The sequence below is a fragment of the Echinops telfairi genome, unplaced genomic scaffold (assembly GCF_000313985.2).
Source record: "Echinops telfairi isolate 266 unplaced genomic scaffold, ASM31398v2 ScPeMD7_7412;HRSCAF=8450, whole genome shotgun sequence".
Taxonomy (NCBI): domain Eukaryota; kingdom Metazoa; phylum Chordata; class Mammalia; order Afrosoricida; family Tenrecidae; genus Echinops; species Echinops telfairi.
Window position 1 is genome coordinate 11,791,729 of NW_022111312.1, and position 12,464 is coordinate 11,804,192.

The 12,464-nt window shown below is 44.5% G+C and overlaps 1 protein-coding gene across 2 annotated transcripts in view; it reads right to left on the minus strand.

Annotated features, from left to right (window-relative positions):
* ATP2A2 (ATPase sarcoplasmic/endoplasmic reticulum Ca2+ transporting 2) overlaps window positions 1-11,555 on the minus strand; it is a 54,638-nt gene extending 43,083 nt beyond the window's left edge. Inside the window, exons 1-4 of one of the 2 annotated variants that reach the window (XR_006680725.1) lie at window positions 11,388-11,555; window positions 10,751-10,768; window positions 10,567-10,649; window positions 3,663-3,767 (exon numbers count right to left, since the gene is read on the minus strand). Coding sequence is in view for 1 of the 2 variants with exons in the window: in XM_045296758.1 (XP_045152693.1) it covers window positions 3,663-3,767; window positions 10,567-10,649; window positions 10,751-10,768; window positions 11,388-11,505 (324 nt within the window). In the remaining variant the exon portion in view is untranslated. The remainder of the gene's footprint in view (window positions 1-3,662; window positions 3,768-10,566; window positions 10,650-10,750; window positions 10,769-11,387) is intronic. The other variant, XM_045296758.1, reaches the window with a different exon arrangement.
* Between the last annotated feature and the right edge of the window lie 909 nt (window positions 11,556-12,464).

Consider the following 12,464-nt stretch of genomic DNA (forward strand, 5'->3'; position numbering starts at 1 on the left):
TAATTTATAAATTTATCAAAGGTTCACGAGGGAGGGAAAGTGAGGGAGGGAGGGGAAAAATAAGCTGATATGAAAGGCTCAAGTAGAAAGAAAATGTTTTGAGAATGACAGTGGCAACAAATGTACAAACCTGTTTGACACAATGGATGGATGGATTGTGATAAGAGGTGTAAGAGCCCCCAATAAAATTATTACAGTAAAACAAAACCAAAAAACCTACTAATTGTATTAAAAATGACATAATTAAATACTATTAACTTATAAATGAAATTATGTGATACAATTTACTAGGATCAATACTCAATTCATGTTCACATCAAACTGACATCCGTAGAGATAGCTGTAAAAGATAATTCTGAGAGTAGAGTAACATGAATTTGGATATACATTGTCTCGTTAAAATGGTAGGTGGTAAATACAAAGTTTCTGTAGTTGTAGTGGAGGAAATTTAAAAGTGTCAACAAATGACACGTCCCTTAACTCTACTTACTAAATAAAAACAGGGCCTTCTACGAAGAACCTGCAGCCTGTGTACACTGCGTAACAATGGCCCTCACAGCCACCCACACAACACAGCCCACGCCATTTACAATGCTCTGGCCTCACATGACAGGCAGCATATCCTAGTGGTCTGGGCCTCTGTTCAATCCAGGCTCATCCGGTGACAAGGTTATGTGACACTAAGTTACAGAACACAGGATGCTATGATAACACCTTCTCAACAGCCACAGAGACTTGCAAGTAGTATGTATAACGCTTTGAACCCTTGGTGCAGAGTAAATGATGAGAACCAGTAAAGAATATTCGTTCAGTTATGCCTCATCACTTGTAAGCAGCATCTCCAGTGGTAATGACAAGTGGCCGGCTGGAACCACAGAGGAGCACAGCCAATCCCACATGGTACTCATGACTATTACTTAGAAGTAGTTTATTAGTCTCAATTTCAAAAATCAGTAAGCAGAACTAAAACAAATTAAGAACCATGCTAAAAAACAAACAAACACTGGATCTTAAAAAACACAACAAAATAAGAAAAGCCAATGCCATATTGTCTTCTCCCCTTTCAGAGAAGAAACTAGACATCAGGGGTTTATAGAGCGCCCACGAGGAGACTCCAGCATTCTCCTCTCACTTCCACCTTCACTCTCCCCGCTGCCCCCGCCCCCAGAGTTTTATTAGCACTTCACCTACATGTCATACAATGCAATAATTCAATGTCAAGAATAGTTGTACAATTAACACCAGTCAATTCTAGAACATTTTCTTCTTCCTTGTACTCAGTTATTCATGTGATTGTTTTCTAATTGTGGCAAAAATATTAGCAACAAAACATTCTCCAATTCCACAACTTCTACTTGTATAATTCAGTGACATTGATTATACTCTTCAAGTTGTACAACCCCTATTGTTATCCCTTTCCAATTAATTCCACCACCATCAACATAAACTCAGTAACCCCTGAACTACACCTCTGCCTTCATTCTGAAGCCCTTCAAACTTCCCTTTACTTTGGGTAGTTTACACTCAGTACCATGCGGTCTCTCTTCAAGGTGCTACAAGACGGGGCACATGGCCACACCTTTTTAAACACGCCAGAACCGTCAGCTACTGACATGTTCTCCTAACTTATTATCTGTCTGTCTCTGAAACAGTATGGGGAATCCTGGATTTGGGAAATGTACAGTAAGTTATTTCAGTCTTGTATCGAATTTGATTGCTACAAAACCCCTCATAATGTATAGTCCTAGAATATGAAGCTGGAATTCATGATGCTACTACAGAGGTCCTTCCTCAGATTACATTGAAATGTTACTGGTATTGGAGAAAGAATACATTCTGAGCATTGCTGCTGTTCAACTATAGTCAAATCAAAACGAATTTCTTTTTCCACAGTGTTTCCTACCACCCAAATCTGTGAACAGTGGCAGTTTTACTTCCTTTTCTCCCTCTGCAAGGTCATGTCAACATTCACTGGACTGGCTCAATATCACTAAGTTACTTACAAAGGACACTTCTATCTTGGTCCTGGTCCGGTTTGCAAAGGTGCAATACACACTAAGATAAAGTACCTCAGACCCTTGAGGACAAAGATGGCCACTTCAAGTCATTCTAAAAGTCTCCTACGGCTATCTATTACACTCCATCGCCCCCACACCCTAGTCTATATCCACCTCAAACTCAACAGCTAAACTGTTCTAAATGCTATTGTTCAAATACACTTGGAACCTTCCTACTAATGCCATTCCCTTTCTGGAAGATTCTTCCCAGTCTATTTCTCTCCAATCTCAACTGCTTACACCACATCCTCTAAGAAGCACTCCTTGACGACTCTGGCAAACCGTGATACTTGTTTCTCCGTCCATACCCACTAAGAATGGACAAGTGACTCAGTACAACTAGAATTCCCCTTCATTCCAGAAGGCAAAAAAACAGTATCGCTTGTCTTTACATACTTTACATACAATGGAAATAGGATTAAGACTGAAAGTGTTATTTAAAAGTAAAATAAAAATACAAATTCAAAAACCTTGTGAAAGTGTTTTAAGATTTACTTCTCTGGGAAGGAAGGGGGGGCGGGTAGAAAGGGGGAACCATCATAAGGATCCACATATAACCTCCTCCCTAGGGGATGAGCAACAGAAAAGTGGGTGAAGGGAGACGCCGGGCAGTGTAAGATAAGATAAAATAATAATTTATAAATTATTAAGGGTTCAGGAGGGAGGAGGGAGCAGGGAGGGAGGGGAGGAGAAAAAGGAAAATGAGGAGCTAATTCCAGGAACCCAAACGGAAAGCGAATTTTGAGAATGATGAGAGCAATGAATGTATAAGTGTATTTACAAAATTGATGTATGTATGGATTATGATGAGTTGTATGAGCCCCAGTAAAATGATTTAAAAAAAAAGATTTACTTCTAATTCAGAACACTCAGGGTCTGGATTCAAATCTCACATAGTCTATGAATGAACTACAGCCTTTGATAAGCTAGTCAACCAGCCTTGAACTTCACTGCGATGCCTGATCAAATATGGAATGTACATCAGGGACCTCAGGCAGTAAGTGACACCCATTACTATTTTAAAATCAAATTCTGTGCAATGGCGCTTCTTTTGCCCACATAGCTCCAAAGAGAACACTTGTACTAAAATTTAAACAAAGTTGTCTTTTTTGAGACAGAGAAAGGGCAATTAAGGTCTTCTGAATAGGCCACCTTTCCATATAAACCCCCATATACGCAGGTTTTTAATTTATTAAGATTAGAAATAGATAATTCTGACAGAATCAAATGTATTTCTACTGCGTCTGTAAGGCTGTACATATCAAAAATCAACAGTAATTAGAAGAATTAGTCTCAGTTAAAATCTATCAAAAATTAAAGCAGATCAAGAGCTGGAATGAGCTTAGAAGTCGGTAATAGGTCACAGCCGTACAACAGAGTCTGGTTCCCTACTGAGCAGCCTCATTCATACACCAGGAAAGGTGAACAGTGTTAACAGCAAACAGAAGTGTGCACACACATGCATGCACAAGGGAAAACAAACACGCAGACACTCCACAGCAGCATTTTTGCTCAACAAACCAGGAAAAACATACCAAAAAGATTAAGAGTTTAAAATGCTTAGATAAATTACTAAGATTAAGGCTTGCAGAATTTTTTGCTTACCTGCCACACTCCCACAATCGCATTGGCTACTAATATAAGTAAAATTACAAAGGGTTCTACAAAGGCTGTAATTGTTTCTTCGCCTTCTTCAAACCAAGCCAAAACCTGAAAGAGAAATGGCATGTGTTAAGATGGAAAGATAAAAACCACTAGCTAGGTCTTGATCCTAAGTCATGGGGACTACACAATGCAGCAGTGACCGAAGAGTTCACTGATCTTTTGACACGGTAAGCGAATCCCATTTTAGATCTCACATAAAATATTCTAGGTGACAATGAATCCCATTCATCCTACCCATACTCAGAAGACGATGTCACTCAATTCATTTAATTAAGAACCACTGTCAATAACTGCATTCATCTGGTCAATATAGTTCCATCAAGTAATATCCAAAGATGGCATAAAATCAGAGTGAAAGCAACTAGTTCAGAACTCCAGCTTCAGGGTGTGTATTTCAGCTGTTCATCTCCAGTCACTATGATTGCTCCTCCACATGCTATCCAGTACAGCAACGCAGCACCCCGAGAACTGGTAACTGGACATGCACCACTGTCCCAAGACTACTAAGCAGGAGTCAACTCTTGGGTAACACAAATGTGACCTTATTCTGATTTAAAAGATTTTTACCACTCACTGCCATTAAGTTGATATAGACACCTGGTGACCCTAAAGGAGTGATGGCTTCAAACCGCTGACCTCATGGTTGGCCAACTCAACATGCACCCCCACAAAGGTAGTAAAAACAAGTACCCCCATCCCGAAAATAAATAATTAAAAAACCCAATAGTGAATCTTGAAATAGTTTAACAGAAGCATAGTAAAAGTTATTTTGGTGGCTAAAAAATTCACACAACAGAAATGCTGTTCACTGGGTCTAATGACTCAATCTGGGAAGATTTGTGTTAAAAGGGTGCATTATGTCACAGCAAGGAGCTTCTTTAAAAGAAATTTGTGGACAAGGGATGCAATCTTTTCCCATCTCCTGAAGCCTATTCTCAGATAGGATTTATGGCAGCAATGTGAAGCCACATGACCACATGGGAATGTAGTAGAATCCCTTAAAAGCAAAGTCCAACATGTTAATAAGGCAAAAAACAAAACAAAACAAAAGCAGGAGCCCCAGGACCAGGAAGGGCACAAGCCTCCCGGCAGATGCCAGCTACCATTGCCAATGATGCAAGGGGGCAGGCTGGCCCCGCCTGGGCCCAGTGTGGGAGCGGCTGCCTGCTTCCACTAAGGCATTGCTGGGGTTAAAAGCCAGGCCTGCCGCCAGGGTGAAGGCCTCCCTAGGAAGTTATAAATTGTGATAGATGCAAGATCACAGCTGCTCTGGTACTAGCTTTCCAAGCTTTTGCCAGAGTCCATCAGAAATAAGAAACCTAATTAGTTCTTGGAGGAGAAAAACTGCAACTTGAAGAGCAACTGGGACCTTTGGGGAAGGTCAGGGAGGCATTAGCAACTCTGAGATATGCTTCACACCTTGTTAGGGCAGGGGTGAGCTTCCCTCTTGGCAGGGCCAGAGGAACAAACTCAGACACAGCCCGTAACAGGCTAAGACAGCAGGACAGGCCTTCAGGGCAAACCTCCGCTCTAAGAAGCACGTGAACTTGAAGCTGAAGAGAGGACTTCATTTGTCTGTGTGTGATAGACCACACTTTCAAGTAAGTATTTGAAGCCAGAGACACGGATTAGAATAAGATACAGATTGGACACAGCTAAGAAACCAGTAGGCAAATCTCTTCAGGATAAAAAAATGGGGCAAACCTATTTAAAATGGACTCATCATAACAACCTAAACATCCATAATAAACCTAATAATTAAAAGCTATATGTCCTATGAAAGGGAGCCAGGTTTAATGGACTAGCAAGAGCTGGTCACTTCAGTTCAGATGAGTTTGTCAGTTTTGTTCTACCAATAAGAATATCTCAATTTTAGGAGTCCCTAGGTAGCACACAGTTAAGAGCTTGTCTTCCAGCCACAAAGACTAGTGGTTCGAACCCAACCAAAGGTGTCCCTGAGGACAGGGGTGGCAGACTGCTTCAGAACCTGCTTGGGAAAAAGGTCAACTGAAAACACTAGGGAGTTCTCTGCACAACAGTTGGCATGGACTGGATGGCAACTAGCAACATAAATCAAACAAAAGGCAACCAGGAGGAAGAGGGTCTTTTATGAGGGGCTGTCAATTGATGGAAACATTCAATTTTGCAAAAGGTTTTGTACAACTAAGATACAAAACCCAAGTGATAGTAGACACATTTTAAACATTAAGAAACCCCCTAAACCAGGCATCCTCAAACTGCGACTCGCTGAGGACATTTATCTGGCCTGCCGGGTGTTTTTGTCCCATTTGTTTTTTTAACTTCAAAATAAGATATGTGCAGTGGGCATAGGAATTTGTTCATAGGTTTTTTTAAACTGTAGTCTGGCCCTCCAATGGGTCTGAGGGACAGTGAACTGGCCCCGTTTGAAAAGTCTGAGGTCCCCTGCCCTAAGCCATCTGGAAAGAAAGCAGGAGGCAAGGGCTGTATGATTTGAAGCCCACCAGAGATTCTGCTCCCATTCGCTTTATATGCAAACACAGCAGCAGTACTGGTATTCTGGGACTTACCAGCAAGTAGCTTCAAAGTTTCAATTTGCTCACTCTTCAATGTTTTCCAATATTGTAACCCAATACTAAGCCACACTTTAAACCGCATTTAATTAGAGTAGGATAGGGTAGCTTCCAGTTGTTACCAAAGTCTCTCACTGTGCAGACTCATGGTCCACAGCCGAGACGCTGAAGAGCAGAGGTGACTGAGGGAAGCAAACTATGACCCAAAGTTTTTAACGAAGTGTGTTCTGGTATAAACTGGGAAAAGTCACACGATATGGAGACTCAGTGTCCACATCAACATGTGGGAATAAATAGGTGGATTCTTAACAAGAGGTCTCCCCCCCACCCAAAGTCAGAATTTTTTTCCAGATTTTTAAAAACAAAAATAAAATCAACCCCCAAAAGGGATCACTGTGAACTATGATCTGTTATAACTATGGAGACATTCAGCCACTACAAAAGTCACTATTATTAGGCCTCCTCGTCTCTAATGCAGGGATACAGCAAATGTCAAAATCACTCTTCAGTATTTACGTCCTTTAGAAAACAAATCCAAACAAAAAAACACTCAACCTGCACACCTTGTGAGAAAATCTCTAAATTGGGAAAAGCCAATTGCCCATTCATTACATTTTCCTTTTTAACCCTGCGCCCCCCCACCCATCATACAATTTGTAAGTGTTACATAACGTAGTGTCAAATGCTTCCGGAATATATACGTGCTTTGGAGAAAACCAAAGCAGTTCTCATAAGTGTTAGTCTTGGAAATTCACTAGGTCACTAGGAGTCAGCATCGACTCAACAGCAGTAAGAAAGCTCCACAGGCTCGTTTCATTATACCATTTCTACCAAAATACTAACCTGGCTCTGTCAGGAACCCCTTTCAAGGAGTCTAATGGGAACTAGACAGAATACACATTCCTCAAATTTGGAAAGTCCAGTCTAAAGAGGTACAGTAGCATTTTAAAGTCCCTGGGTGGCTGAGGTAGAAGAATGAGGATGAAGGCAGCAGAAAGGTTACCAGAGAAAACCTTACAGCTGACTCAGACCTTGTGTCCTAAATGGACCTGAAAGTCACCTCAGAGACCTTTCCTGGACACGGCACAGCACCTCGCAACACCACCCCTGCCTTTCTCTCCACAGCACTACTTGTGTCTTCCGACTTCCTCCACAAAAACGCTCATCCCCACACTAGGGACTCTGTCCATTTTGTTCACCAAGACTTGGTAAAATAAAAAACGGAGGGCATTCCAGGTAAGCAGCGAAATGAGTTGTATAAGGGACTGAGATGTTACTGGAGGTGGATGAGGACAAAAGCAATGACAGGGACCTGAGTGCCAAATTCAGGAAGCTCTTTCTCCACGTGCATCTGGAGATATCAAGCTCACTTGTCAAAATTCAAACGCCCTCCAAAGACGTTGTCTTCTGATGAGCATAATAAATTAACAATATTACAAATTAACTAAACTTTATGCTTAACCAGTCACGAGTACAAATCTGTAATGTTATTTCTGACTTTCTGCTACAGCAAAATATTAACTATGTTAACAGTTCACTAGTTAGGTTGACATTTGAAATTAATTACTAAGGCCTAATAGTTATTTAAACTCCAGTGGGGCCCGGTGTTGTAGTGGGGTGTAGACATATATTCCAAGAATTGAATGTTCATGCTTCCAAGAGTTCGAATCTCAGTGTTGTTGCTGTTAGACTAAAAGGAAAAAAAACACACACACACACACACACAGCTCTTCTGTGACATAGAGAAATGAAGAATGGAAAGGTCAAGTGCAATGCCACAGTGTCAACCCTACAAGAAAATGCAACCAAAGAGATTTAACACCCACAATTTCTTGATCAAAGAAACTAAGGCAAATTTAAGCAAATGCTGCGTGAAACTACTTAAATCTGAAAGTATTGCCAGCTGGTAACGCACAAATAAAGGTCTACCACCGCTCGTTTCCTGAACATTGAACCCCCAAAGGCAACTCAAATCTCTCTTCCAAGATACAGTTCTATAAAGCTGCAACAAGCCACTGACCTACCCTACAGCAAACTCAAAACTCACTTGGAAATACCTATAGCTCCCGACTACTTCAAAGCAGAGAAAAAAACCCCAACACCCAGTAGCTTCTTTATTACAACATCAGCAGCATTAGTTCAAATCATGCTTTCAATTACGACAGAGAACCCGGGCAAGCCTTTGTTGAACCAGTTCTCGACCCACTGTTAATCTCAAGTGAACTGAGCCAAGTTCAAAACTACGGCTCAACATATTCTACGAGCCTCAATACATCACGTGCTCCATGACAAGGGAGTGCAACTTGTTAGTCAAACAGGTAAACTAGCTTCTCTTAACTGGTAAAGCAGCATTTCCTGCAGGGAGGAGGCTAGTTTACGAAAGATAAAGCAAAGACATAGAGACACGAGGTGTGTAGGAATACAGTATGCCAACTAATTTGCTACATGACATGCTCCATTTTGTTCAACAAATACAAAAAACTCTTATATTGGGGACTGAATCACTAGTGGCTAAACGCCACTTGGCTCCGTCTCACCGAATTTATGTACAAAGTGACACCGGATGCTCACTTCTTGCCACGTCTTTAAATGAGACAGATATGAAAAACAACCTGTTCCCTCCACGGCTTCATTTATTTAAGTCTCAAAATGTCATCCTATAGCATGGTTGTCATGAAGACTGAAGTAGACCCCTGGGGCCTGTACACATACAAACGAACAAAAACAAAACTCCAAAATCATTCAGGACATGACATATTGTAAATATCGTTTAAGCAAAATACTAGACCTTGAACTGAGTGACCAAAGATGACCTTATTTACCAAAAAAGATGCAAGAACTACTAACTCTTCAGCTTCTGACCGAGAAATACGACCTTCTTACCTTCAAAGAAGAGTAGCCATCTACTGGTCTTAGGAACCAAAAAACTGGTGCAATGCCAAATAAAAGTAATAAATAAATTCTGCCTTCACCTTTACTACCCTTCCAAGTTTACCTATTTTGCTATCAATTACATTCATAAATCTACTTTGCATCTTAACTTCATGTCAATTTTGCCAAGTCTGGAGAAAAGTATCGCCTGAATGAATTTCATTTCACTTCCTATCATGTTTTTGTAAGACTAAAATGCTGTAGCTAATTTAGGAACAAAAAGGCATCTCATGCTGTTAGGCTTAGGAACATCTGTGTCCTGTTCATAAACGTTTTTTTAGAAAAGAAATGTACCCCAAAGTGTCAAGCCCAAGAGAAGATGTAATAAATTAATCGAAAACAGGAAAAAAAACCCAGAAACCTAGAACTATTTCCCCAGCTACCATCCTCTTTCTACTGCAGTTCTCTACATTTCACCAGTTCCTTAGCAACCATACAGGACAGGAGCAGGCTCACAACACAGAACATGAAACAAGACTCAGCTGGGTTTTCTTGTTTGTTCTTTTTTTTTTAAAGCTCCAGAACCAACTTTCTGAACCCTGTTCGCTCAACCTAGGATGCACTCAAGAGAGGGGTCCAATTTCGATAAATATACCACCCTAAAGGTCAGTGACCAAATTTGGTCAACAGCAGTGCCATCACTGCCATCATCATTCTTGTCACTGTCAGAACAATTGTCACCTCCACCATTACCAGCAGGGAAAAGGCACCAGAATATTCCCTTTCAGTTCTACGTACAGACTACCAGGAGCCTGACCCTAATTGTATTTAATATGACATTGTTAGGACTTCAAATAGTACAGGGCTCCTGAGGTAGAACTTGGGGTATTAAAAAGCTGAGTAAAGTGTGAAGGCCCTGCTGCACCTAGAAAGAATTTCTACCTGTTCTATAAAAGCCAGGCACCGGTTCATCTTTTCTGAACATGAATAGCTTCCAGGGTTTTGTTTAGAATTTGGAAATGTCTGGTTTTGTTAGGTTTTTTTTAAACATAAAGCAAAGTGACCAGACATCCCGCTTTTGGCGGGACAGTCCTGATTTTTAACAATTTTCCCCCGCGTCCCTCGGTGTTTTAAAAAAGTCCCCATTTTTGGAAAGAATGCACGACAAGCTAGGGTATATGGTTTTCGGCTGCCGTGTGGCTATTTCGCCAGGATATGAGTTTTATCCATGGTGTCCCGCTTTTGTCTCACTTTACCAGTGTTAAAATCTGCTCACCTTAACATAAAGACATTACACACATCTCCTTCAACATGTTTTCACCCCATGAGCACCATTGTTTTCTGGGTTTTCAACTATGGAATATCCTCAAACTTTTAAATTTTCTTTAAAGCATAAAAATGAAAAACGTTTTAATACTTACAAAAGATATACATGCTGCCAGCAATAAAATTCTAACTAGTAAATCTTCAAACTGCTCAATCACAAGTTCCAGCAAGGTCTTTCCTGTTAGAAAACAAACATGTTTATTTGTTGTGACTTTCATCTTTAACACCATCAAATCAAAGGAGGGGAAGGAGGGTAATGAGCTATGTTAGGGGACTTACCTTCTTCAGCTGGTAACTCTGTAGAATGGAGAAATTCGCCAGGCATCGCCAGAGAGGTGGGAGAAAGAAAAAGAAATGGCATTTTAGCACTTTGCCTTCCTCGAGGATGAACAGCTAAAACCATAAAGCCCTTTCTTGGAAAGGCAGATCTGTGACAGATCTAGATTTGTGAACATTTGATTTTTTTTTTTTTAAATTGCAATACAGAAGGCCCTACTAAAATAAAACCTGCAATGCGATTTAATGCAAAGTGTGACTGCTTCGCCACCGAAACCAGCCTCCTGGACTAAGGAATCGGTTCAACCGTGTCATCACTTCTGCCAGATGTGCCACTTTGGGGAGAGCCCGAGAACGGACAGCGGCTTTCCCCAAAGTCAAGGCCACCTAGTAGAGCGACTGGGGACGGCAAAACGCCTCGCAGGGGCCGCCGCTCTCGCTCCAGCGGCGCGCCACGAAGGTCAAGGGCTCCGAGAGCCGAGAGTCCAGGCCCGAGGGGGCGCCGCCTGCAACCTCCCTCGCCGGGCTCGATCGCTGCAGCCCCCGCGGGCGCGGAGCCGAGCCGGGCCGGGGCCCACGCGGCCGGGCAGCCATCTTCCCTGGCGCTCGGTCGCGCGCGCGGCCCTGGCGCGGCACCTACCGTTGGAGCCCCATCTCTCCTTGAGCTTCTTGACCTGCTCCAGGCTCAGCCCCGTGCTCTCGTTGACGCCGAAGTTGCCCAGCACCTCCTCCACCGTCTTTGTGTGCGCGTTCTCCATGGCGGCGGGGGCCCGGCTGGCCTCTCCGCGCGTTCCGGCGGCCTCCTCGCCTCGGCCTCGCCCTCGGGCCGCCGCCGGCTCGTGTCACCCGGGCACCCCGGCGTGCCCTGGCCGCTCGCTGCCGCCGCCGCCTCCTCCGGCCACTTCCGCCTCCCCGGCGGGCGCTGAATCACCCCGCGCCCCTACCCGGCAACCACCCTGCTCGCGGCCGGCCGCGTCGGCACCCGCACGGGCAGACTGGGTGCCGGCCTTCCGAGTCTCGGCAGAAGGGAGGGCCTCGCCCGCCCTCAACCGCCGCCGGCTCGGCAGGCCGCGGCGCCGAGCTTCTCCGGAGGCAATCCGGGCGCACGAGGGGCCGCCGGTCGACCCCCGAGGGCCGAACGTGGGTGGCTACGGGGACGAGCCGGCGGGGTGGTGCGGCGGCGCGTTGGCTCGGCTTTCTCCACCCCTCACCCCCGACAGTGGCTGAGGGAACTGCGGCGGCGACGGCGAAGGAGGTGGCGTCGGGGACGGCTCCGCAGCGGCTGCTCTAATAGCATTTATCGGCCGCTGCCTCCCCTCTCGCCGCCGCCGCGGCATGTGGACGTCGCTCATTGGCCGAGAGGGCCCAGCGCGGCGCGGGCGGCGCGACCCCACCCCCTCCCCGCGGCTCCCTTCCTCCCTCCCGCCTCGCGCCCACGCCGCCGCACAAGCCACGCCCCCTCCGCGCTCCGCTCCAGGAACCCGGATCGAGGCCGGCGGCGCGCGCCGCCGCGCCCGCGCAGTGCGCGCTGCGGCCCGCCGAGGCACGCCCGGGCTCCTGTCCTCCGTCTTTCTGTTCACGGCTCCTTTTGCCGCCGCCGCTGCAGAACCGGGGTGGCAGAGCCTAAGCCTGATAGGAGCAGGGGTGGAAGGGGCCTTCGTTCGTAACCCTGAGGTTCGGTGGGTGATGGAGCCCAGGCTCTCGGTCCACGCTAAGG